Genomic DNA, 26409 nt, shown 5'->3' with positions numbered 1-26409 from the left:
CCCACCAGGCTCCTCCATCCCTGGGATTCTCCAGGCAAGAACACTGGAGTGGGTTGCCATTTCCTTCTCCAATGCATGAAAGTGAAAAGTGAAAGTGAAGTTGCTCAGTCGTGTCCGACTCTTCGAGACCCCATGGACTCTAGCCTACCAGACTCCTCCGTCCACGGGATTTTCCAAGCAAGAGTACTGGAGTGGGTTGCCATTGCCTTCTCCGGCTGTTGGGTGGGGTATGGCCCAAAAAAAGAAAAGATAAAACACAATGCAAAAAGTTCCCTCGGCACCAACAGTGAAGATGGCTCTCAGGGGCCTCTAGGCTAGGTATCTTCACGCTGTATACAAAGCCCATAGCACCACAGAGATGCTGCCTGTGGGTACTGGTCCCTTACTTCCTGCCCGTGCTCTGAGCTACAAACACCCCAGGTACAAACCCTACCAGGATTACTCTCCTGCCTGGAAGGAGATTAGTGATGCTAAGGAGATCAAGACCATCACAAATCCGAATGGACATAGTCCAGGCCATCTTACAGCAGAGCATCCCACCCTTGAGCCGGGTGTGGGCTTTTGTGTGTCACTTCCAGCCACGAGCAGCTCATCACCCCAAGTGCTATACAAACACGACTTTCTATGGGGACCACAATGTGAAAATAGCCAAGAAGTGCTGATCTGTAACTCCAGCCTCTGGGAATCTTTTTGCAGGCAGGGTTTCTTGCAAACTACAAATGACGCCTTCCAGATTGACTGTTGGTGCTAGCCTCAACTGACACTGTGACCCTCGGCAAGTCACTTCATTAGCCTCAGGGAAAAGGAAGTGATTAAAAAAGCTGAAGTCAGAACTGTGGGGAAAGCGCTGTACTGATGCAGCATTCTGCAGCCCCCAGACCTGGCAGGCAACAGTGCAGAGCAGAGGGCACCTAGCGTTAGGGCTTTGTAGAGGTTGGGGAGGGGGTACAGGGCACTGAGAGAGTCCTGGTAGGGGAGACCTGTGTGCACGGCATAAGGAATGTGCAATGACCCATCAAGCAATGAACACACATGCATTTTCTCCAAGGACACACCTCATGGTACCTGAGGGTGCTTTTTGCAGGTTGGTTTTGAGCTTTCCACGGAGAAGCTGTAATTGGCTTCCTGGATCTCCTTCCGGCCCAGCTTGTCAGCATCAATCCAGGGGCTTGGCTGAGAGATGCTGTCTTGTTTTCACTCCCCTCAGACACAGCTCTAAGTGGGTCTGATTTTACTACCGTACCTCATGCTTACTCCTCACTAGCATGGGTGGCACTTTGCTTATACCCGCCCCAGTGTAAACTCAAGACGGTGAATCTCAGTAACTGGTTCAGAAGAATTGCTTATAATGTTTTTACTAAAAATAGTAATAATAAATATTTTCTAATGGCTGTACATACAAGTTCATAAATAGGTTCACAAATATAACATTTTAACCCTAAGTAAAATACTAGCTGGGCTCGCCTTGTGGCTCAGTGGTAAAGAACCCACTTGCCAATGCAGGAGATGTGGGTTCGATCCTGATTGGGGAAGATCCCACAAGCCTCAGAGCAACTCTGCTCGTGCCCAGCAATTACTGTGCCTATATTCTGGAGCCCAGGAGCTGCAACTACCGACCTCGATCCCTGGGTCGGGAAGATTCCCCTGGAGAAGGAATTCTTCCACTCCAGTATTCTTGCCTGGGAAAATCCCATGGACAGAGGAGCCTGGTGGACTACAGTCCATGAGGTCGCAAAGAGTTGGATATGACTTAGTGACTGAACAAGAAAAAAAATACTAGCTGCCAAGATCCCGTCTCTATCCTTCCTTAGCCATCTCTGGTCCTTCTTGGCTTTGTGACCACCTCAAGGATCTTTTTATCACATCCTTAACAACTTCTTGGCTCAGTACAGCCTGTTGGGAAAGGCCATGGTTGGCTCTGTGCTACCCACAGCTACTTCAGGTATCATATGAAAATGGTTGGCCCCCAAATGGGAGGCTTCTTGACTGTGAGTCACATGTAACCAGAGCCACTTCCAGACCTGTCAAGAATTCCAAATCTCCTAGCAACTTCTGAACCAGAGTAACTTTTTCTAAGTTCTGATCTATTGATAATGAAGACTCGGGTTAAAGAAGTTCCCAGCAGTGAGAAAATATTTGGGATTAATATCCAGGATATATAGAGAACTCTTAAACTCAACAACAACAAAAACAAACCTGATTCAAAAATAGGTAAAGGACTTGAATAGAAATTTCTCCAAAGAAGATATAGAAGATATAGAAATGGTCAGTAAACAGATGAAGATATAGAAATGGTCAGTAAACACATGAAGAGATGCCCAACATCAGGAAAACCACTCCACATCCATTAGGAGGGCTACTATTAAAAACAAAGCAAAACAAGAAAAGTGTTGGTGAGGATGTGGAGAAATTGGAGCACTTGCTGCTAGTGGGAGTGGAAAGAGTGTGGCTACAACAGAAGATGGTATGGTGATTCCCCAGTGAATTAAAAAACAGTCACCACGTGCTTTGGCAATTCCACTTCTGGTATATATCCCAAGAAACTGAAAGTAGGGTCTTAAAGAGTGCTAACGATAAGCACAGAGTCCTCATCTGACCACAGAGTAATTCTCCATCAGGAATAAATCTTCAACTAGCCTTCCAACCACCCTGCTATTTCCCAAACAACTTTCAAGGCCCAAACTACTGCTCTCCTTACTCAGATGAATTCACTGGGTTTTGCTAAGATGGCTGGGATGTGCCTTTTCATAGCCGGAGACTGTTTTCAAATCTGGCTGCATAGTAACATTACTTGGGGAGCTTGGGGAACATCTTAATGCCCAAGCGCCAGTCCTAGGAATTCAGATTAAATTGGTTTGGGATGGGGCTCAGACATTGGTAGTTTTTACAAGTTCAGCAATGATGCTGTTTGCAGACAGGACTGCTGCTGCTGCTGCTGCTAAGTTGCTTCAGTCGTGTCTGACTCTGTGCGACCCCATAGACAGTAGCCCACCAGGCTCTGCCATCCCTGGGATTCATCCAGGGAACACTGGAGTGGGTTGCCATTTCCTTCGCCAATGCATGAAAGTGAAAAGTGAAAGTGAAGTTGCTCAGTCTTGTCCGACTCTTAGTGACCCCATGGACTGCAGCCTACCAGGCTCCTCCACCCATGGGATTTTCCAGGCAAGAGTACTGGAGTGGGTTGCCATTGCCTTCTCTGGCAGACAGGACTAAGAATCACCAATTTGGGAGATTCTCCTCACCTGAGACTTTCTAGCTTCAGGCTGAGACATCTTCATGGCCCCTCTGCTCAGGCTGTTTGATGGGGGTGGACTCAGTCCTTTCTGTTGCTTCGACAAAGACCCACCCATGGCCTGAATGGGCTCACACTCTGCACTGTGATACCTTCCCAGATGCTGCAGCAGTGAGAACCCACCCTGGCCCAGGAACAAGTCCTGGCAGCCCCAGTGAGGCCTAAACACCTCCCGTGGTGGCATGTCCTGGGGCTCCAGTGTTTTGCCCATGCTCTCCACTGTCCCTGGCCCTGATCTAGAGAGTGATGGACTGTGCTGGGCAAACAAGACATGCCCTGGGAGGCAATAAGGACCTGCTCCCAAAACAAGACATGCCCTGGGAGACAATAAAGACCTGCTCCTGTTCAGACGTCCTCTTCCCTTCACCGTCCAGGATCCCATGGTGACGGGTGGCAGGAGGCCCCAGCCTCGGGCTGATGGCTCACAGAGAGGGCTGACAGCCAAAGACCAGCCAGTGACAAAGGGCTTTTTGACTTTCCAATCCAAACAAGAAGCCTGGATGACTCCAGCATGTTTGTTTCCCTAAAACTCACTCTCCTTGGGAACAATTTAAAAATCTCAGAACAGTCAAAGGGAGGCATGGTCTTGGGGCAATTAATGACCCCCACAACAAGCTAAGGCCATTTCTATTATATGTAGGCTTGTTAGTGAGAAAGAAACCACCGGTTGTTGCTGGCTCCTGCCGGTGCTTAGCTACTGTGGTGGGAAGGGGCTTTGGACCATTGCTTACAAGGCTGGGATCAAAGCAGGCCTCTGCTACTATTTCGGGCAAGTGGCTAGAGTGGGCAAGGCCACAGGCAGCTCCTCTAACTATGGGGTAGAACTGAGGTGCTAAGAACTGAACCCTAATTTCTCTTCCAATTGAGCTGCACTGACCTGGGTATTCTGCAATCTGACAATGTTTAACTGGCTTCATTAGGAGCAATTGGCACAGCCCAAAACAACAGCAACAAAAACACCCAGACAAACAAAACCCCAAATTAAAAACTTTGAAAACAGCCTCAGGAATGTAAGCACAGGTCAACTTATTGAATCAACACACTGTTTTGATGGCTTAAAGGCATCAAGATGGAGAAGGCAATGGCAACCCATCCAGTACTCTTGCTTGGAAAAGCCCATGGACAGGAAAGCCTGGTAGGCTGCAGTCCATGGGGTCACTAAGAGTCAGACATGACTGAGTGACTTCACTTTCACTTTTCACTTTCATGCATTGGAGAAGGAAATGGCAACCCACTCCAGTGTTCTTGCCTGGAGAATCCCAGGGACGGGGGAGCCTGGTAGGCTGCCGTCTATGGGGTCGCACAGAGTCGGACACGACTGAAGTGACTTAGCAGCAGCAGCTCAGTAAATCATTGCAGACCCAGGGGTCAGGCCAGGTGCACTGGGAACCACATTTTCTCCACAGTCAGTTTCTAGGCCCTGGTGACCTGCTGCGGTCTTTCTTGGCTGGGGAAGGAAATACGGTCGGGGTACTCCTCGTTCTAGAGCAGTGCTTACCTTATGGAGAAGCTCACCTCAGAAAGTATACAGCCACCTCTGGGTGCACGTGTCATGCACTACACATGTCCTCAACACAGGAGGCGGACACAGACAAGTCAGGCCACAGTCAGGATGCTCGGAGAGGCTAAGAAACTGTCTAGTGGGGCAGGGCTGGTCAGTAGTGGTCTTGGCACTGAAACCCAGGTCTGCTGGCTCCGCCATCTCAGAGACTGTCACACACCACATGGCATGCACTTAAGTCACTCAAAGAGCTTATAAAGACAGATTCTAGAGCCAACCCATAGGTCGGGGTAGTCCTGGGTATCTGCACTTCTCCAAGAGCTCTGTGACTTCTAACTTTTTGACGTCAGCTCACCATAAGAATCGCATTTTCATTACCACCCAGGACACAATGATGTCTATACACATATGTATAACTACTGAACTGATACAACTGAAAAAGAGATGTCTGTGCTCAGAACATGTAAAGTGCCCTGACATTCTGGGAGACACTCTACTCTATTTGAAAAGCTTGTTGTAGCCCCAAAATTGATTTCATGACCCATCAATGAGTGTCCACTGCAGTTTGCAAACCCTGCCTTGGACTATTCTAAGGCCCTCAGGGGAGTCTCTTGGCCTCCCCTGAGTGCTGAGTGACTTGACTGTTCAGTCTCTTGCTGCTTCCTACTGGGCTCAGAAATGGGCAATTGGTAGCTTAGTGATCAGGGAAATGTGGCCACATGCCCTAAGAATAATGGCAAATCACTTTGTGTTTGTGTTTTACACATAATCTTGCACAATGAGTTGCAGCACCTCTGGAGGGAATTCACTCCACTTCACAAGAGTGTAAGGTAAGGCTTAGGGAGCGCACATGATCTGCCCATGGTTCCAGAGCTGGAACAAGTCTGTTCCTCCCCCATGTCAGCACTCTTGGGAGATAAAGCATTTGGGGACAGAATGTGGGCACTGGATTTCCACAAGTAAAACCCGGCCTTTCCACCCCTCTCTTGGCCTTCCACCCCCCTCTTCCTGCAGCACCAGCAGGACTTTCCTATTTGTATTTCAACTCTTCAGTATGTAAAGCAGAGAGGCTGCTGAGGTCCCTGTCAGCTTTTGCTAACAAAACCAAATCCCCCGGCTTTCTCTGGCAGCAGGAGCCGGGGCTTGTAATCTATGGCTGCTTAAGGAAGCAACTTTCTGGTGAGGGGAGCAAACTGCAGTCTGTTTTAATTGTGGATAAACCATGCACTCTGGCAGACTCCAGGCAGGAACTGGAAAATCCCAGATTTGTGTGTTTGACACATGAGGATTAGTGGCAGATAAATAAGATTCTTTCTTCCCCTCTTTTGCCAGCATGTAGTCAGGCCTGAGCATTCCTCCAGAGACCTTCCAAGATGAGCAGAGCCAGCGAGAGTCAGAAACTGACATAAAACACCACAACTCTGTCTCGTTCTAGGGTGTGCACGTGCCCCCAGTTAGGAACAATAAATTGGGATTATATAAGAGTACCACACCACTGGTGTCCCTGCTGGAATCTCATGCTGTGTCCTTGCTGCACAGAGAAGATATGCAACAGATGTTTGTTGGCAGTGGGGGTGGAAGTGATAGCTGTTCCCTGCCCTGATACCACGTCGATGGTAGAACCCAGTATTAGTCAGCACTCATCACTGGAGTGGGTGAGTTAGTGTGTCAGTACCGGGGGGTTGACCACGTGCTCTGTATAGAGAACAGTGGGCGATGCCAGAGGAATGCAAATGTCCCTTCCCAGTTGTCCTTAAAATTAAAACATGGCTATGCCTGGCTTTAGAGGACGAAACAGCAACTCACTCCAGCGTTCTTGCCTGGGAAATCCCACAGGCACAGGAGCCTGGGAGGGCTACAGTCCATAGGGTCACAAAGAGTCAGACACGACTGAGCAACCGGACATGCACACGTGCATGCCTGGCTTGTTCACAGGTCTAGCGCAATGCTGGGTGCAGAGTGTGCGTTCAATAAACAGTGAATGAATGCATGAAGCTTTGCCACTAGTAGCAGCTTCCTAAGTGTGTCCTGTAGAGCGTAGACAGCTGTTACGTGGGTGGTGGTGGCGGGGGAAGTGGGGTCGGGAGGGTGCTACGACTCAAGTAAGTCAGCTGAACAAGATTTGCTTGTGGCAGACATTAATTTGATGTGCCAAAGTGCATTGTGACTAACTCAGGGGGCAGCAGATCTTGTCCCAAATGTATCTGACCCCACATGTCCTTTTTCATAGGAGTGGTGTCCTTTGAGAAATGCTGTGGTTTATTTCCTATAAATTGGAGGCCCTCATGCCCACCTTCCATCCACTCTGCATGAATCAAGAGGTCAAAGGGAATAACAGGGTCAGGTTGATCTGAGGGTGCTGGGTGGCCACTAGATTCACTCAAGGGCTCACTGATTTCCTAGCCAGATCAGCGACATGTCCAGTGACTCCACGTTATGGGATTTTGTTTCAGAAGCCCAAGAATTATAGAAACTGAGAACGTGTAGTCCAGGATTCAGCGTTCTGCCATCTGATTTTTTCACGTGCCTAAATCTGGCTTCCCCAGATGTTGTGAGGATGAGCTGGTCCCAGGCAGCCCCTTTCTCAGGAGACCTGGGTGAGCCTGCCAGGCTCCTGGGACAGTGGACTGAGAGGTTCTGTTGCACAGATTATGAAAGCCCAGGCAGCATGTGGATGGGAAGGTGCCTGCATGGGAGAGGCAGGGCCCAGGCTACCTTACCTGGACAAAGCTGAACTCTCTCCAGTTGAGTGAGTTCGCGATGGATGGCAGTGAGGTGACAGCCAGCAGGGACAGCATGCCAAGGGCCAGCACTCCCAGGGACAGGTAGATCTCCATCCGCCACACTTCCTCCTCGTTCCAGATGTGACTCTTATTGGTCAAGACCTGGTATAGAAGGAAGGAAAACCATGAACACTGTGGCCAAGGTTGATGCCCTGGGATTTGGGCCAGTGAGGAGTTTGGGATGGGAGAAACACAGGAACAACCAACATTTCTACTTTCCACCTCATGTAATGTGTGTCTAGCTCTGTTTGAAGTGCTTTTCAAGTATCAGCTCACCGATCCTTAGAACGACCCTGTGAGAGAGAGTTCATTACTGTCCCCATTTTTCAGATGAGGGAAATGAGGCACAGAGATCAAGTTACCTTGCTGTGGTCACACACACCTCAGGAGATGGCAGAGCTGAGACTAGGAGCCAGGCAGCGGGCTCCGAAGACATGGCTCCCTCCCCACGCGTTTCACAATTGGCCTGGGGCCAGTCAACCAAAGCAGCCACATGAGCCAAGAGTAAGGAGCAGAGAATTTGATAAGACACAAAGAACCTCCAAACATGGCCATCTCTCAAGGTTTTCAGGTGCCCAAGTCTCCCAGAGGAGGGAGGAGCTCTCCAAGCTCAGAATCCCATCAGCTAGGTGGGCTGCTGACCCTGCTGCCCGCCTCCCCTCCCAGCCTGTCTCACCTTGGACCCATGGTCCCCCAAGCTGCCCCCATCCCTGGTTCATACTCCAGACACACATAGACACCAAGCCCCTCAGTATTTCCTAACTAGCCCCCAGCTCCCATCTTCCCACCCAGCTCCTCATTTCTGTCTGAGGAATACAGCTTTGACTCAACTGTGCAGCCCCATACTGAGGTCACAGGTGTGAGGCCTTTGATGCAGAGCCCAGATCCAAGGTCACCTCTGGAACTGACTGAGCCTCATTGTAACCATTGCCGAAACCCGCCCTGATCCTTACTGGCCAGATTCCTGACTCCAAATTAGGCAAAAATGCCCCTCCTCCCAAGCCTTCCCCCCTGGTACTCATCCTATTGTGCCCAAACCAGTCACCTAATGCCACCCTTCAAGCAGAAATTTTCTCTGTCTTGAGGCCATAAAAATTGGCTACCAACCCATGTAAAGCATCAGCTCTCCCTTGAGCTGGCCAGCTGTTCTAACAGCGTCCCGTCGGCTCTCCCTGGTCTGTTAGGAGGTTGGCCTACTGTGCTCACAGCCCCCACATTACCTCAACTCTTTGTCTTAATAAACTCACTCCCATCTGAAATGCTCTGTGTCTGGAAGTTCTTTTCCAACCTGTGCTCGGAATGCCAGGACATCAAGCACTGCTACACAGCAGAGGCCAAGGTCCACTCACCAAGCAGACCCATGAGCACTTCAGAAGCACCTACTGTGCCAACATCCGTTGGATCATCAAAAAAGCAAGAGAGTTCCAGAAAAACATCTACTTCTGCTTTATTGACTACGCCAAAGCCTTTGACTGTGTGGATCACAACAAATTGGAAAATTCTTCAAGAGATGGGGAATACCAGACCACCTGACCTGCCTCCTGAGAAATGTGTATGCATGTCAAGCAGCAAGAGTTAGAACTGTACATAGAACAATATTCGTTCCAAATCAGGAAAGGAGTACGTCGAGGCTGTATATTGTCACCCTGCTTATTTAACTTATATGTAGAGTACATCATGAGAAATGCCAGGCTGGATGAAGCACAAGATGGAATCAAGATTGCCAGGAGAAATATCAATAACCTCAGATATGCAGATGGCACCATCCTTATGGCAGAAAGTGAAGAACTAAAGAGCCTCTTGATGAAAGTGAAAGAGGAGAGTGAAAAAGCTGGCTTAAAGCTCAATATTCAGAAAACCAAGATCATGGCCTCTGGTCCCATCATTTCATGGCAAATAGATGGAGAAACAATGGAAACAGTGACAAAACTTTATTTTCTTGGGCTCCAAAATCACTGTAGATGGTGATTGCAGCCATGAAATTAAAAGATGCTTGCTCCTTGGAAGAAAGGCTATGATCAACCTAGACAGCATATTAAAAAGTGGAGATAGTACATTGCCAATAAACATCCATCTAGTCAAAGCTATGGTTTTTCCAGTAGTCACGTATGGATGTGAGAGTTCGACCATAAAGAAGGCTGAGCGCTGAAGAATTGATGCTTTTGTACTGTGGTCTTGGAAAAGACTCTTGAGAGTCCCTTCAACTGCAAGGAGATCCAATCAGTCAATTCTAAAGGAAATCGGTACTGAATATTCACTGGAAGGACTGATGCTGAAGCTGAAACTCCAATACTTTGGCCACTTGATGTGAAGAACTGACTCATTGGAAAAGACCCTGATGCTGGGAAAGATTGAAGGTGGGAGGAGAACGGGATGACAGAGGATGAGATGATTGGATGGCATCACTGACTCGATGGACATGAGTTTGAGTAAGCTCTGGGAGTTGGTGATGGACAGGGAAGCCTGGCGTGCTGCAGTCCATGGGGTCACAAAGAGTCAGATATGACCGAGAGAATGAACTGAACTGAACTGAACTGTGTGCTAGGCCCTGGGCCACAGAGAACAAAGACACCTGACCTCACAGGGTTCCGGATCCCCCACTGAGCTCCAGGGATGCACCCACTGATAAGCCACTGCAGGCCCAGAGGTGTCTACTTCCTTCCTCCCCACAGGGAGTGCCCTTGCACCTGAGCCCCCTCCAAGCTGGGCTGACAGATCCTTCTATTAAAACTACGATTTCCCAACTAGACCAGGTAGCAGAGTTCCTGGAAGTCAAGGTGTTCTCTCAGAACACTGGCAAATGCTGGTGCTTCAGTTCTACCCACAGGACAAGAAACAGCATTTCCCTTAGGAAATATGACCAGGCTTTAGCAGGCATGTCTCCGCTTTGCAAAACAGAGTCAGTCAGGTTTTTAAGAAACTATTTCAGCAGAGGGAAAAAAAATAACCCAAGTACAGGTAGAAGATGTAATAATAAAAATGAATCTAGTGGGCTGAGCAAAAATGGTTGAAAAGCTTATGAGAAAAGGTTGAAAGAAACTGAGCAAATGCCATCCATTGAGTACTTTTCCTAAGCAATTTGTGAAAAATGATGGACTCTGTTCTATTTCAGGGCAGGCTGGCTCTTGCTGGTGCCATTAAGCCACAAAAGGACCAGGAGTCTGGAGACCCAGGTTCCCACCCTGACCACAGGTCCTGTGAGACGCTGGGCAACTCCAGCTCTGGGCCTGTTTCTCCACTGACGGAGCAGGAAGAGCTTGTGTCTAAAATCCTAGAATTTTGCTCCCTTACCAAACAAATGTCATCACCAGCTAGGGAAGGCGGGGCCGGATATTACCCTGAAGGGGGCTGGGAGGTCTCCCTCCTACCTGAGCCTGGTGGAGGCTTACTCACACCTTCCCAGGACTAACAACTGCCGCTTGTAAGTCATCCCCATGTTCTGAGTTGTTTGTTCTTCAGATATTCTTCATTAGTCACTCCCTTCTGCCTTTTGGTAAGATTAGGCAGTTAATGTCACAAGTCAAGAGTCTGGATGATGACACACACCACATTTGCTTGCAAAATGTCTTGTTTTTTTCCTACTATTTCCATTCAGCAGTGATGCTGGGAAGGGGTTGGGTGAGGCTGGCAAGGGAGTAATGGGTGGTGAGGAACCTGTGTGAGCATCTGGATATTAGGCCGTGGGGGTCTCATCCAACCAAAGTGCTGTTCTCAGGGCTCCCAGCGACCAGGGTCACACCCGGCTAACCGGGACATCGATTCAATAGCTCTCCACTCCCATGTTCAGAGCTAATCAGGCTGGCCACCTTGACACGATGAGGACAGTGCTCATCAACAAGAGATGGAATGCTGGCATCCACGCATGACATTTCCTTTCCCTGTAGGTTTCAGCTTAGAGGCAGAAGGGTTCAGGGACAGGAGACCAGAAGGCTCACCATGTCCCAAGAGTGGGTGGTAGTTGGCAAGAGGGTGATGCTGACCTCCAGCCAAACCCAGAGACTATGGTAAGGCAGGAGAGGGTCAGTCTACGGTGCTGGTGAGAATGGCTTCGCTGTCCCAAGGCCTGGGTTCAGTGCTGGGTCTGCTGCTGGGGGTCAGTCATGAGATCCAGGCAGTCGCTTTCCAGAGTACCAGCACCTCTCTCTCTTCTTGCAAAGACTAAATGGGTGATGTTTGTGAAGTGAGAAGCGTGTGACTGGCACATAGTAGATGATTAATATAATAAATGGCTGGTGCTGTTGGTCTTAATGGCAGCTGGGAAGTTAGACTAGTTCTTTCCCTAGGCTCTACCCAGACTTCTCTTAAGAGATGCCTGGTGTTAGCTTCATGGTGGCCAAGTTACCAGTCACTCAGTGAATATGCACTGGGACTCTGTGTTAGGAACCATGGACCTCAAGGGGTGGAAGACTCACCCAGTCATGGAAATCTAGGCTGGGCAGACATGTAGATGAGTGATTACACAGTGATGCAAAAGAAATCCCATAGAAATGTGGACCAAACACAACAGATAACAGAGGTGGCAATGGGGAATGGGAGAGTGGCTGGAGAGGCTTAATAGAGGTTGGGTTTTGAAGGAGGAGTAGGAGTTTGTCAGACTGCCAAGGTGTCCCAGGTTGGGGTGTCCAAGCTGGAGGAATGAGCTCTGCCCATTCCAAGGACAGTATGGGCCCTGAGTGTGACGTGTCAAAGAAGCATTGGGGAGATGAGGCTAGGGACAGAGCCCAGATGCACTGGGAAGGGTCTGTCCTTATCCTGAGTCACCAAATGCTTTTCAGCAGTGACATGGTCAGATGTGAGATCTAGATGGTTCTCTCTGACAGCTTAGACTAGATTTGGGGTGAGAGGAAGGAGAAGAGAGTGTGTGCATAAAACATTTTCTTTGATATTAATTTTGACCTTAAAATGTATTTCTAAGGCACCATTGGAGTAAATTAGAAAACACTAGTAAATAAAATACGATTTACCATAGATGTAAATCAGAAAGTACTAGTTACCACTGGTAATCCTATTAACAATATCGATAAACATGGTCTCAGAGGTCTTCTCTGCAGCTGGTGCGTCTCCAATTCTGTGGACTTGGGGTTAAAGGAAACCTGTGTTTCCTGTGCCCAGGCTAGCCAGCTCCCTTCTCTCCAGTCGGGCAGCCAAGGTGGGCCCTGAGAGGGCAGCTCGAGGGCAGACTGGGAAAGTCCCGGGTCACAAACTGCTCCCAGAGCCCTGCTGCTAGGGGCTGAATGCAGGACAACCTCAGATGCCCAGTCTTGGAGCCTGTGGGCATGGTTGACCTGCATACTATCCAGTCTCTAAACCTCCAGGTTCAGGCAACTCCTCATTTCTTGGATGTGCATCCTACTTCTGGGCTGCTCTGCTGTTAACCGCCCCCACTCCCGACATACCCACAGCAGCCCTGGCTCTGCCCTACAGAACACTGCAGAACACGGTTCGGCCCCTTTGCTTGACTTTGCTATCTGTCTCTGATCCCATCCTGTGGGAGTGATGGTTGCCTGGCAACCTCCACTGGGGCCTGCAGCCTTACAGGGCTTTGAAACTCAGGGAAAGTGACCTTGCCCTTGCCCCTCTGTGCCTTGGTGTTTGCATCATGGCAAAACTATATTAACATAATATCAAGAAGAGCCTTGGGGACTTCCCTGGCGGCGCAGTGGATAAGACTCTGCCTGTGAGACAGGGGAGAGGGGTTTGATCCCTGGTCTGGTAGACTCCACATGCTGCAGAGCAAAGAAGCACATGTGCCATAGCTCCCGAGCCCACACTCCAGAGCCCGCAGGCCACTCCCGAAGCCCATCAGTGACAACTACTGAAAACGGAGTGCCCTAGAGCCCGCACGTCGCAACTGCTGAGCCTGTGCGCCTAGGGCATGTGCTCAGCAACAGGGAAGCCACTGCAATGAGAACTCCGGACACGGCAGCAGAGTAGCCCCCGCTTGCCCCACCTAGAGAAAGCCCACGCAACAACAAAGACCCAGCACAGCTGAAAATAAATAAATGATTGAATTAAAAACAAAAACAGAAACAGTCTTTGCAGGGTGGAGAATCTGGAGAGTGGCAGTCAGAGGGTGAGCAGGGAAAGGGGCCGCCAGGGGTTTGCCTAATGCTCTGGTGGGAAGGGAGCATCACCTTCTTCCTTACCTGCTGCCTGAAATGCCTGCCACCCAGATCTGCCACCTCCTGGGCAGCAAGTACTGTGCCATACCCTGAGAAGCTATGCACGGCCTCCTGCCCAGTGAGAGAATATTGGAGAGCATCAAACCCACTAGCACTGGGTAAGACCTCCATTGACATCAGGGCTCTGAGAACCAAGGAGGGGCTATGACTTGCTCAAGGTTAAGCTCTTTGTTCTCATCAGTGATGCTAGAGGACAAGAGTCCAGGATTCTGGCCTGCAGGCCTGCACACCACCCCATGCCAGCTAAGGGGAGGACGAGACTGTCTTACTTCATCCTGTGGCCTTAGGGCCTGATAGAGTAGAACTCAGGGAATGAATGAGCCCTGGCATCACCTACTCAACTGGTAATTTGGACTTGTTTTCCCTGTAGAAATTACATGGGCATGAACATGGATCCGGAAGAGACTGGCTAGATCTACATCCCACCTCAGCCCCTTACTGGCTGCGTGACTCTGGCCAAGTAACGTAAACTCTCTGTGCCTGTTTTATCACCTGTCAAATAAGGGTATTACAGCATCTGCCTTATAGAGACAAGGGCTAAATGAATTCACGCTGGGTATGTAAAGCTCTTAGAATGCTAAGAGTAAGCTCTTTTTAAAGAGTGTGTGACCATTATTTTTCCCTTTCTCTCTCATTGCCAGCAACAAGAAGTCTGAAGTCTGGGTTCCAACTTTCTCTTATGAAGGCCCAAGCCTACAGATGCAATGATGCCAGGTGTCCATGGGTGGGGAAGGACAGGGGCATTTGAGAAGCTGCGAGCAGGGAAGCAGGAACCCAAGTGAGTAGGGGCTGAGGTCTGTGGTTCCCAGGAAGCGGCCCCAGCTTGCCCCCACAGTCCTGCTCTGGGAAGTGGCCAGGCCTCTGAGGGGATGGCTGCATGGCAGATGTGCCTGGGGAGGGCACAGCCTCAGTAGGATCCCTGCTTTCTAAGCAAGAACAAAACTGAAGCTGGAACCAGGGGCAGATGAGAAGGGTCTCATTGGATGACTTAAGTGTCCTGGAGTGTGTAGGACCCACACACCAGGCCAGAGGCTGAGGGCTAGAGGTAGAATCAAGCAGGTTAGTGAAAATAAAGAAAAGCAGTGTTGCTTGCAGACCTGCGCTTTGGAGTCAGAATCAGGCCCTGTGAGTTTGTAAACCATGAGGAAGCATCTAGGGGGCCTATTTCTGTGGGTACAGGTGCCAGGGGAGGCTGCCTGTGGTGCTATTTGGTTTGGCCTGAAGGCCCTGCATTCCCAGGAATCCTGATGGCAAAAGAGCACCATCTGGCTTTCCTAAATGCATAATTACTGTGCCCCCCCCCCCCCACCATATTTCTTCCCCAGCAGCCTTCCCCATCTCAGATGATGGTAACTCCACCCGCCTCGGTACTCAGGCTGAGAACCTGAGCATCTCATCTATGCCAAGTCTATTGTAGCAATCCTGTGTACTTGGGCTTCAAAACATGCCTTCAATACCTTCTTGCCCCTCTGCTGTCCCCACCCCATTCCAAGCCTCCATCACCTCTCATCAGGGTTCCTGCACAGCCTCCTAACTGGTTTCCCAGCATCTTTATCTGATCAAGTTAGAAGATCGTCTATCTTCTCCACCTGGCAGCAGAGTGAGCCAATTAAAACCCCAGATGGATCATCAATCCTCTACTCAAAACCTTTCACTGGCTTAGGGTCTAAGGCCAAAGCCCTTCCTTGGCCTTCAAGGCCTCTCTGGTGTGGCTTCAGCCTCCCAGGCCTCACCCACCACTGCCTCCCTGGGCTCCACCAAGAGGTCCTCCTTGCTATTTCTCAAAGGTGCCAGGCAACTCTTCTCCTTCCAACCTGTGCTCACATATCACCTACTCAGCAAGGCCTCCTGCTGCTGCTGCTGCTAAGTTGCTTCAGTCATGTCCGACTCTGTGCGGCCCCATAGATGGCAGCCCACCAGGCTCCCCTGTCCCTGGGATTCTCCAGGCAAGAACACTGGAGTGGGTTGCCATTTCCTTCTCCAATGCATGAAAGTGAAAAGTGAAAGTGAAGTTGCTCAGTCATGTCCAACTCTCCACTATCCCATGGACTGCAGCCTACCAGGCTCCTCCAACCATGGGATTTTCCAAGCAAGAGTACTGGAGTGGGGTGCCATTGCCTTCTCTGAGCAAGGCCTCCTACACCACCCTTTAAAATTGCACCCCACCATTCTCCGTGGTTTTTTTTCTTCCTTAGCGCTAGGCATGTTTGCTCAGTTATATCCGACTTTTTGCGACCCCATGTACATAGCCCACCACACTCCTCTGTCCATGGGATTCTCCAGGTAAGAATCCTGGAATAGGGTGCCATTCCCCACTTCAGGGGATCTTTCCAACCCAGGGATCAACCCACATCTCCTTTCCAACCCACATCTCCTGCATTGGCAGGCAGATTCTTTACAGCTGTGCCACTGGGAAGAATTGGCAGATGGCAAGTGGAGGGTTGTACCTATGGGACACCCAGTACCATGACTGGCAGGAGACAACTCACGAGGGCCGTACCTGCTTGATGGCCAGGTTGACCAGCTCGTAGCGGTGGGAGCGGCGCAGCGGCAAGCAGAGACTGTAGACCGCGTGCAGGGCAGCGCAGAAGAAACTGAGCAGGCCCATCTGCTTGCGGTGCTGCAGCCAGTGGTCCAGCCAGTCGGGGAAGCGTTGGTACTTGGTGCCGCGGTGCAACTGCAGGGCAGCTGCCAGCACGCCGGGCAGATACACCAGCGACAGCAGCACGTAGGCCACGCAGGGCAGTGTTGTGTTGACCACGATCACAGGGAGCTTGTAGAACTTGTTCTTGCCCTCCTGCACGTAGGGCTCCAGCACATCCCGGACAAAGTTGTAGGCGTAGAAGAAGATGAAGAGCCCCAGGGCCAGGAGAGCGGGCACTTTCCAGCCTGGGAAGAGGCGCAGGGGCATGGCCTCCACCTCCCGGGCTGAGGCCAGGGACCCCATGTCCACAGGGGTGAAGCCCATGGCCCTCACCATCTCCAAGACAGTGCGCTTGGCTTCCGGCTGGTCACTGCAGATGGGCACCTGTGGGGAGGGAGGTGGGAGGTGTTAGATGGGGTCCCTGGGTGGGGCCTCAGAGAGTCTCCTGGCCAAGGAAACTGCCAGGTAAGGTACAGCTGGAGCAGAAGGTGACCCTGACTCCCAGGCCAGAGGCGTTTCCTCCCTGTGGTCTCCCCGTCTCTGACCCAGCAGTGCCCACTACTCAAGGATAATGGCCAACATTCATTCAACAGTGAGCATCTCACCCAGCTCATAGCCATCAGCATCCACAAGCAGAACACCCATCTAGGCAGCCCCCAGCAGCCCTTGGAATAGGTGCCTCGAGGACTCTGGCCTGCCCTGAGGGTTGCTCAGCAACGGGGCTTTGCGTATGGCTTAGAACGTGCTGCTATGGCTGCAGCTCCATCCCTCAGTCCACAAGTGTCCTCTTGCCCCTTACGGCTCTCAGCCAACATATGAGGCATTCCACAAGCCAGCCCCTGCCTTGTAGCCCACTGCTCCCCTCTGTGAGCCCCCAGGCAGGTCCACTGGAATCCTCTGACCCCAAACACTCTGCGTGTCTTGCTGACACTGCTGTGGTCAGCTGTTCTACCAACACTGACTCAGGACCTACTATGTGCCAGGCTTAACACGTGTGATCCCTCAGCGTTGCCACAAGCCTGAAAGTAGGTACTACTGTCCACATTTTTCAGGTGAGGAAACTGAAGTTTGGGGACATCAATTCTCACCTCTGTGCCTCAGAAGGAATGCCCTTTCTGTGCCTGATAACATGAGGTTGGGCCAAGGCCAAAGCTGACTTCAAAGGCTTCCCCAGCCAGCTGCTGGTTCTGCTTTCTCTAGGCCCTGCTATTCTACATTCAGCCACTGTCCCTTGCCTGTCCACATATGAGAGTCCCAAGATGCAGGCTGTAAAGAGGACCCTCCAGTTAGAGGGGCTGGGTACCGGTGGGCTCTCCCACAGCCTGGCATAGAGTTGGCAGAGAAGCCATCTGAGCTGGATTCATTGGAAGAGGGTCTCATACACATATGTTAGCATTCTTCCTTCAGGAAAATGCAGGTGGCCTCTTGACATTAAAAACCATCTTGCCTTGGTTAGAGCCCCTCTTGCCAACAATTGTATGCAGCAATGGCTGTTTTCTGGAGCCATTTTCCACCTCCAGAAAAACCTGCTATTAACTATTCTGAGAAATCTGCTCAGTTCTTGGAAACCCTTGGAATAAATGAGATAAAGTTTGGGACTTGCCTCCTTCCTCAGGCTCTGGCACAGGTTCTTCTTTCTAAGTCCAGTCCTAAAAGCAAAATCTCTCTTCTTGACTCCAGATAGTAAAAAGAAAGCCATCAATCTTTTCCTCCTTATTTTCTTGGAAATCAAATTACCATAGAAGAACATGGATTTCCGGTTGAAACCCCAGCTCACCAAGCTATGGGACCTGGTGTAAGTAAGCTCATTAACAACTCTGCACCACACTGCCCTACTCTGTGAAATGGAACTTTGCAGTCATGTGAGATGAGCTGAAATAATATACATGAAGAGCCTGGTTCATCAAGGGCCTTCAGTGAAAGTTAGCCATTTACATTGATTATGATGACTGCATTCCTCCAGCACTTACCTGCCTATTTCCATCCCTTGGACCAGACTGCAGGGTCCAGGCAGAGATGACATTGAAGGCCTTGACCACTGCGCAGGTGGGGAAAAGGGAGGCCAGGTACTCAGCATTGGACTCATGGTGCTGAAGGTGCTCCTGCTCTGTGGGATTGCTCACGTCCACCAGGATCTTGCCAGACAGCTGGTCACTGAGGCCACACAGTGTGGAGTAGTGTTCCCGGAACATAGCCACAAAGATGACCTCCGGGGAGCCCACTGCCTCCTCCTGGAAAGTCAGTTGTGCTGCTGAAGGAAACAGCCCAGCCATGCGTTTGGGGTTGCGGCTCCCCACCACCACACTGAAGCCGGAGCCCACCAGGCGGGTGGCCAGGGAGCGGGCAAAGTCCCCGCTGCCCAGGATGCCCACTTTGGGAACCTCACTGGGGGCCTCAGCAAGGCTGCCATCACTGTCCACCAGGTGGTGGCTGATGAGCGGCTTGTCCATCTTTCCTGATGTTCTGGTGGCTAGAAGAGAAAACAGGAAGTTGGTCAGCAGAGGGCTTGTGGACTGCCCCTCCTACCAGCTCCCTCTCTGTCCATCAGAACTGCATGATGGTCCAACATTCACCCAACAGGCCTTTCAGTGTTAACATGTGCCAGCATGGGGGCACAAGCTGAATAAGTCCCAGCCCCTTCCTCAGGAGCTCACAGATTCCATAAAAGGAGAGGGAAGGACCTCTGTGTTCTACTCTGTCCTCTGTCCTGAATTATTTGCTTGGTACAAATTTGTGAGAGTGAGTGCACTGAGAAAGAAGGGTATGGAATTTCTATGATCAATGCTATGCATGTCTTTTCAAAAGCATTATGTAATATCCAGTGTTACTATCCGGGAGTGACCCCGACCTCAGCATCATTGGGTTTATTGGATTACCAGGAAGGGTAGACGATGCGTTCCTGTTTGCTTACACTCTGCATTTTGGAATGATATCTCTGATGCTCTTCCTTAAGTAGACAATTAGCAGCTTAAAGGTAGAGACCTCATGTTATTTGACTGTGGATCTCACCAATTATCACAAGGCCTGGCACAGAGCTGGTGTTCAGTGCTTACTGAATGAACGAACGAACACCAGAATTCTACTCTCTGAGGGTAGGACTGGAGTGGGACTTGACAGCGAATGGGACCTAAGATTGGGCCCCTGCATTTGGGCTACAAATTTACAGTAAACTTGGGTGGGAAAGTTATTTGTTTTAATTGTCACCAACTTCTAGCTGTAAGTTGCTATTTTCTTCAGTATGAATGTAAGCAGCAACACAGTAGTATTGGCCTATCTGCAGCTTTGTCACCAATAATGACCAATGTCACAAGTTTAATTGTGAAAGAGCTCTCCAAATATGATTTAAACTCATCGTGAATTTAAAATTATGGTAGATAGAACACCTAAATACATAAAGCAAATATGAATATACCCGAAGGGAAAACAGCAACAATAACAGTAGGGGACTTCACTATCCCACTTTCAGTAATAGATGGATCAGACAGAAAAAAAAGTCAGCATGGAAACATTGAACTTGAACTATACTTTAGACCAAATGAACCCAACAAATATATAGAGAACATTCTATCCAACAGCAGCACAATAGATATTCTCCTCACATGTCACAGAACATCCTCCAGAATACAGTATATATGTTAGGTCATAAAACACATCTTAACAATTTAAAAAAGCTGAAATCACATCAAGTATTTTTCCAACCACAATGGTATGAAACTACAAATCAGTAACAGGAGAAAAATCAGAAAATTCACAAATATGTGGAAATTAACATACTCCTGAATGACCAATAAGCCAAAGAAGAAATCAAAAGAGAAATAAAAAAATATATATATCTGAAGCAAGCAAAAATGGAAGTATAACATACCAAAAAGTATGAAGTGAAGCAAAAGCAGCTCTAAGAGGAAAGTATAGCTTAATGCCAAAATGAAGAAAAAAGAAAGATCTCAAAACAACTTAATTTACATCTCAAGGAACTAGAAAAAGAACAACAAAGTCCAAGTTAACAGAAGGAAGGAAATAATAAAGATCAGAGTGGAACTAATTGAAATAAAAGCTAGAAAAACAATAGAAAAAATCAATGAAGACCTGGTGTTCTGAAAAGATAAAATTGACAAACCTTTAGCTAGAATCACTAAGGAAAAAAAAAGATTCAAATAAAATACAAAAGAAAGAGACATTATAACTGACATCACAGAAATGCAAAAGATTATAAAAGACTATTATGGACAATTATATGACAACAAATTGGACAACACCAATGAAATGGATAAATTCCTAAAAACATACTATCTACCAAGACTGACTCATGATGAAATAAAAAATCTGAACAGGCCAGTAATGAGTAAGGAGATTGAATCAGTAATTTAAAAAACTCTCTAACTTAGCTGACTAGATAGATGTTGACTCAAAGAAGAATATCTATAATGATAAAGAAGTTATTAAGACACTCCTCCCTTTCCTAACTACATGTCTCTGTGAGGCTGGATTTTCTTCATACATTTCAATCAAATATTGCCCCACACTGAATGCAGAAACATGAGAATCCAGTTCTTTCTTACTAAGCCAGCCCTTAAGGAGATATTAAAAAATATAAAACAATGCCTCTGTTCACATTACTTTTTGTTTTGGAAAATATCATTTTCATGAAAATATCTCACTATTTTAAAATAAAATGGATTTATTGTGACTATTTTAAAATAAATTAATAAGCAAACAAACAAACAAACAAAAAACCCCCAAAGCCTCTCCCAAAAAAGAAAGGCCAGGACTGGATGGCTTCACTGGTGAATTCTTCCAGAGATTTCCTGACAAGTTAATGCTAATCCTTTCCTCACTCTTTAATAAAAAAAAAAAACTGAAGAGAAAGGAACACCTCCAAGCTCATCTTATGATGCTATCATTACTCTGATACCAAAGCCAGATAAGGACACTACAAGAAAAGGAAATTACAGGCCAATATTCCTGATGAACATAGATGCAAAAATCCTCAATGAAACACTAAGAAACTAAATTCAGCAGCAAATTAAAAGGATCCTACATCATGATCAAAGTGGGATTTATCCCTGGGATGCCAGGATGATTCAACATAGGTAAACTTTTAAATGTGATATACCATAATGAAAGAATGAGGAATGAAATTAAAACAATCATCTCTAAAGATGCAGAAAAAACATTTAACAAAATTGAACATTCTTTCATGATAAAAAACTCTCAAGTTAGATACAGAATTAGGAATGTACTTTAGTATAAAAAGGTCATATATGACAAGCTCACACATAATATCATACTCAGTGGTGAGAAGGTGAAAGCTTTTCCTCTGAGATCAGGGACAATACAAGGATGCCCACTCCTGGCCACTTCTATTCAACATAGTAGTGGAAGTCCTAGTTAGAGCAATCAGACAAGAAAAAGAACAAAGAAATCCAGATTGGTAAGGAAAAAATAAAATTGTCTTTCTTTGGAGTTGACATGATCTTATATATAGAAAACTCTAAAGACACCACCAAAAAACTATTAAAACTAAGAAATTAACCCAGTGAAGCTGTAGGATACAAAATTAACATGCAAAATAAGCTGTATATATACCAACAATGAACTATCTGAAAAAGAAATTCACTAAACAGTCCCATCAGTTCAGTTCAGTTTAGTTCAGTCGCTCAGTCGTGTCCGACTCTGTGACCCCATGAATCGCAGCACACCAGGCCACCCTGTCCATCACAAACTCCCGGAGTTCGCTCAAACTCATGTCCATCGAGTCGGTGATGCCATCTAACTATCTCATCCTCTGTCACCCCTTCTCCTCCTGCCCCCAATCCCTCCCAGCATCAGGGTCTTTTCCAATGAGTCAACTCTTCACATGAGGTGGCCAAAGTATTGGAGTTTCAGCTTTAGCATCATTCCTTCCAAAGAAATCCCAGGACTGATCTCCTTTAGGATGGACTGGTTGGATCTCCTTGCAGTCCAAGGGACTCTCAAGAGTCTTCTCCAACACCACAGTTCAAAAGCATCAGTTCCTCAGCGCCCAGCCATCTTCTCAGTCCCTTCCCTGGTGGTCCAGTGGTTAGGAATCTGCCTCCCCAGGCGGGGAGTGCTGGTTTGATCCCTGGTCAGAGAACTAAGATCCCACATGGCTTGGGGCAACTAAGCCCACTTGCCACAACAAAAGATCCCGTGTGTGCTGCAACTAAGACCCAAAGCAGCCAAATAAAACAAATAAATAAGTATTTTTTAAAGAATAAAATACTTTGGAATAAATTTAACCAAGGAGGGGAAAGATCTGTACACTTAAAACTATGGAACACTGATGAAAGAAATTGAAGAAGATGCTAATAAATTAAAACTCCTTCAGATTCATAGCAATCTATACAAAAATTCCAATGACATTTTTCAGATATAGAAAAAAAAAAAAACTAAGATTCATACAGAACCACAAAAGATCCCAAATAACTACAGCAATCTTGAGCAAGAAGAACAAAGCTGGAAGCATCGTATTTCCTGATTTCAAATTATATTACAAAGCTTTAGTAATCAAAACAATATATTACTGACATAAAACAGACATAAACCAAAAGAGCCAACCCAGAAATAAACCATGCATATATGGTCAAGAATATGCAATAGGGAAAGGACAATCTCTTCAATAAATGGCATTGGAAAAACTGGACAGAATGAAAGTGGACCCATATCTCATATCATACAGAGAAATCAACTTAAAATGGATTAAAGACTCACACTAAAAACACACACACACACACACACACACACACACACACAAGACCTGAAACTGTATTACTGTCCTAGAAAAAAACCTGGGAAAAAGCTCCTTGACATTGGTCTTGTCAATGGCTTCCTTTAGATTTGACACCAAAAGTACAAAGATCAAAAGTAAAAACAAACAAGTTCAGTCTGACTATATCAAACTAAAAAGTTTTTGCACAGCAAAGGAAAAATCAACAGTCAACAACATGAAAAGGTAATCTGTGGAATGGAAGAAAACATTTGTAAATCATATATTCAATAAGGTGTTAATTTCTAAAATATTTAAGGAAATCATACAACTCAATAGTAAAACTCCAAGTAATCCAATTAAAAATGCAAAGGAATTAACAGACATTTTGCTAAGGAAGACATACAAATGGTCAACAAATATATAAAAAGATACTTAATATCACTAATCAGGAAAATGTAAATCAAAACGTCATACCAGTTAGGATGACTAGTGTCAAAAAGTCAAAAGATAGTAAGTCCTTGGCATGCATGTAGAGAAAAGAGAACCCTTCTGGGAGTTGGTGATGGACAGAGAGGCCTGGCGTGCTGCAATTCATGGGGTTGCAAAGAGTCAGACACGACTGAGCGACTGAACTGGACTGAACTGAACTGACGCACTGCTAGAGGAAAGGAAATTCGTATAGCCATTATGGAAAACAGCACAGTGACTCCTCAAAATATTAAAAATAAAACTACCATATCATCCAGCAAACTGCTACTGAATATTTACCAAAGGAAATAAAATCACTCTCTTGGAGAGATCTGTACCCCATGTTTATTGCAGCGTAATTCATAGCAGACAAGATATGGAAACAACCTCAGTGTCTGTCCGTGGATGAATGGATAATGAAAATATGGTATATGAGTACAAGGGAATATTATTCAACCTTAAAAAAAGAAGGAAATCTTGATATTTGCATCAACAGGATGAACCCATGGGACATTATGCCAAGTGGAATAAACCAAATACAGAAGACAAATACTGCATGACCCCACTTATATGTGGTTCTGAAAAACCCCATCTTAGAAGTAGAGAGTAGACTGGTGACCAGGAGAAATGGGGAGATATTGGCCAAAGGGTAGAGACTTTCAGTTATGAGTATGTTTGGGAGATCTAATGAACATTACGGTGACTACAGCTGATAACGGCGCACATTATGAGGGGGTTGTAGCAATGAAGAAACCAATATGTGTTAAGCATCCAGAACAGTGCTCTCTCAGCAGTTAAGCCAGCACTGGGTGGATGGCGGCTCTGGTGATGAAGCAGACCCTGGGCGCCAGCACTGTCCCAGCAGCAGGGATGAGGTGATGGAAGGATGCAGAGACCCTGCCAGTGCCTGTGCACCCAGGGAGAGGGGTGAGTGGTGACAGGGGCTTTGCAGGTGGCCTTAGATTCCCAGGCTAGCATCAGGGATTTGGGCCAAGATAACTGTACATCCCTCCCTAGGGACTCCAGCCTTCCCTATGGCCAGTCGGGGCTTGGACAGGTACCCTGGGGTCTCCCCAGTCCCTGCCCCAGCCACCTGGAGATACCAGTGCCAGAGCAGGCTTTATTCCTTCGGGGGGAGAGTCACCACACTGAGCCTTTCAGGTCACATTCATGTTTGCTAATGATTTGGAGGATCCCAAGCAGGTCCCCTCATGAATAGAAGCCTCTCCTCTAGCTTTGGTCTCCCCTCCTCCTTCTCATCTCCTGAGCAGCTACCACATGCTGAACCCTCCTGGGAGGATAAAGATGAATAAGAAATGCTCCCCACTCTCCAGTGGTTTATCATTGCATGTGTCTGTGTGTGCGTGTTGGGTGATGCAGGAAAAGAAGGGATAGGGCTTCCAAAGGGGCAGCCAACGACAGCTTCACGGCACACACAGCCTCTGCTGGTCCTTGAAGAGCCCCGAGTGATCTACAGCCTCACAGTAAACATGAACCAGCCCAAAGAGAAGTCAGTGAGACCTGGACTTGGAATCCTGTCTGTGTTTATCCCCAGACTTAGCATCACGAGGTGGGAGGAAGTGTTCAGGGCTGGGACTCAAGCTTCACTGCTCAGAACCTCATTTGTATTTGCTTCCCGTCAGGGATCTGAGGTGACGAGTTTTGCCCTGAACTGACCCTGAGACATTGGAACATCTAGGGACCTATTAAACATCCCAGACTTATTGTCCTCAGGGGCTCTGCTTTGAGCCTCAGGGTAAATGGAAGCTAAACATGAAACACCTCCAAAGTGCTTCTTGCTACCAAAATGTGGTCCTTGGGACAGGAAAAGGCCAGCCACGTGGGCAGAGGTGCTAGGTTCTGATCATAGCCATGCCCATTGCTCACTACCCAGGTGCTTCTGCACTTTAGTCCTCTCACCTTTAAAATGGGGACACAAATTGCATCTTCCTCCAAGGACTGTTGCGAGGGTGAAATTAGCTAACAAGAACTCAGAGCCACCTTTTCTGACTGGTGCTATGTGTACATGTACATGTGGGTGTGTGTGTATCTCTGTGCACTATCCTCTGAAGTGCTTCATAGGCCTTTCAAAATCCTTCAGCCCTCCCACTGCCCAGCATGAGCCTGCAGCTGGCATGATGCTGGCAAGGGCAGGACATGTGGTAGGATCCTGGAGGCCCCAAAGGTCTAGCGGAGACCCTGTTGCCTGTCCATGTGACCCAAAGGTGAGAGGGCCTGACCCTGCCTGGGCCCTGGCTCCCCTGCTATTCTGTTTACAGATCTGGGGGAGGTGGAAGGGAGGGGATCAAATTGCAGCTGGGTTGGGGCAGCTGGGGCCTGCGGCCTGCACAGACACACCTTCCCACCTCCCCTTCTCAAACTGTGGACAGAACGACATGTAGGCCTGGTTGTGCAGGAATTGGCACAAACCACAGTTTCCAGCCCCCTCTGGGTCTCTGCCCTGCTTGCTGGGCCTCTCTTCCTTCCTGGCAGGGCCACAACATGGGTTGTTTGTGGCTGGGAGCCAGGCCTGGCCCACAGGCCTGCCTGCCAGCTTCTGTCTGCTCTCAGACAGGCCTTCAGAGGTGGGCACTCAGGGCATGGACAGCACTGCAGCCCCTTCTACATGGGTGGCACACGCCCATCAGACCCCAGGGGCTGGAGCAGGCTGCAGCCACGAAGGCACTGCTTTGGGGCTGGATGTGGGTGGGGGCGGGGGTGCCAGCTTGGCACCCTGCAGCTGGAGGGTCTGCAGGCCACCTGGGATGCCACCCCTTCCACCCCCAGGGCAGAGGCTAACTTAACTAAC

The 26409-nt window shown here is 48.1% G+C and overlaps 1 protein-coding gene across 6 annotated transcripts in view; it reads right to left on the bottom strand.

Moving 5' to 3' along the window:
* STEAP3 (STEAP3 metalloreductase) overlaps positions 1–26409 on the bottom strand; it is a 51921-nt gene that overhangs the window by 3444 nt on the left and 22068 nt on the right. For all 6 annotated transcript variants that reach the window (XM_042243959.2, XM_042243960.2, XM_042243958.2 and 3 more), the window contains exons 2-4: positions 18373–18872; positions 16259–16786; positions 7514–7678 (exon numbers count right to left, since the gene is read on the bottom strand). In XM_042243959.2, coding sequence (XP_042099893.1) covers positions 7514–7678; positions 16259–16786; positions 18373–18852 — 1173 coding nt within the window. In that variant the 5' untranslated portion in view covers positions 18853–18872. The remainder of the gene's footprint in view (positions 1–7513; positions 7679–16258; positions 16787–18372; positions 18873–26409) is intronic.

Source organism: Ovis aries, chromosome 2 (assembly GCF_016772045.2).
Source record: "Ovis aries strain OAR_USU_Benz2616 breed Rambouillet chromosome 2, ARS-UI_Ramb_v3.0, whole genome shotgun sequence".
NCBI classification, from domain to species: Eukaryota; Metazoa; Chordata; class Mammalia; order Artiodactyla; family Bovidae; genus Ovis; species Ovis aries.
Note: the sequence above shows the minus strand (reverse complement) of the source record. Positions and strands in the feature narration are given on the sequence as shown.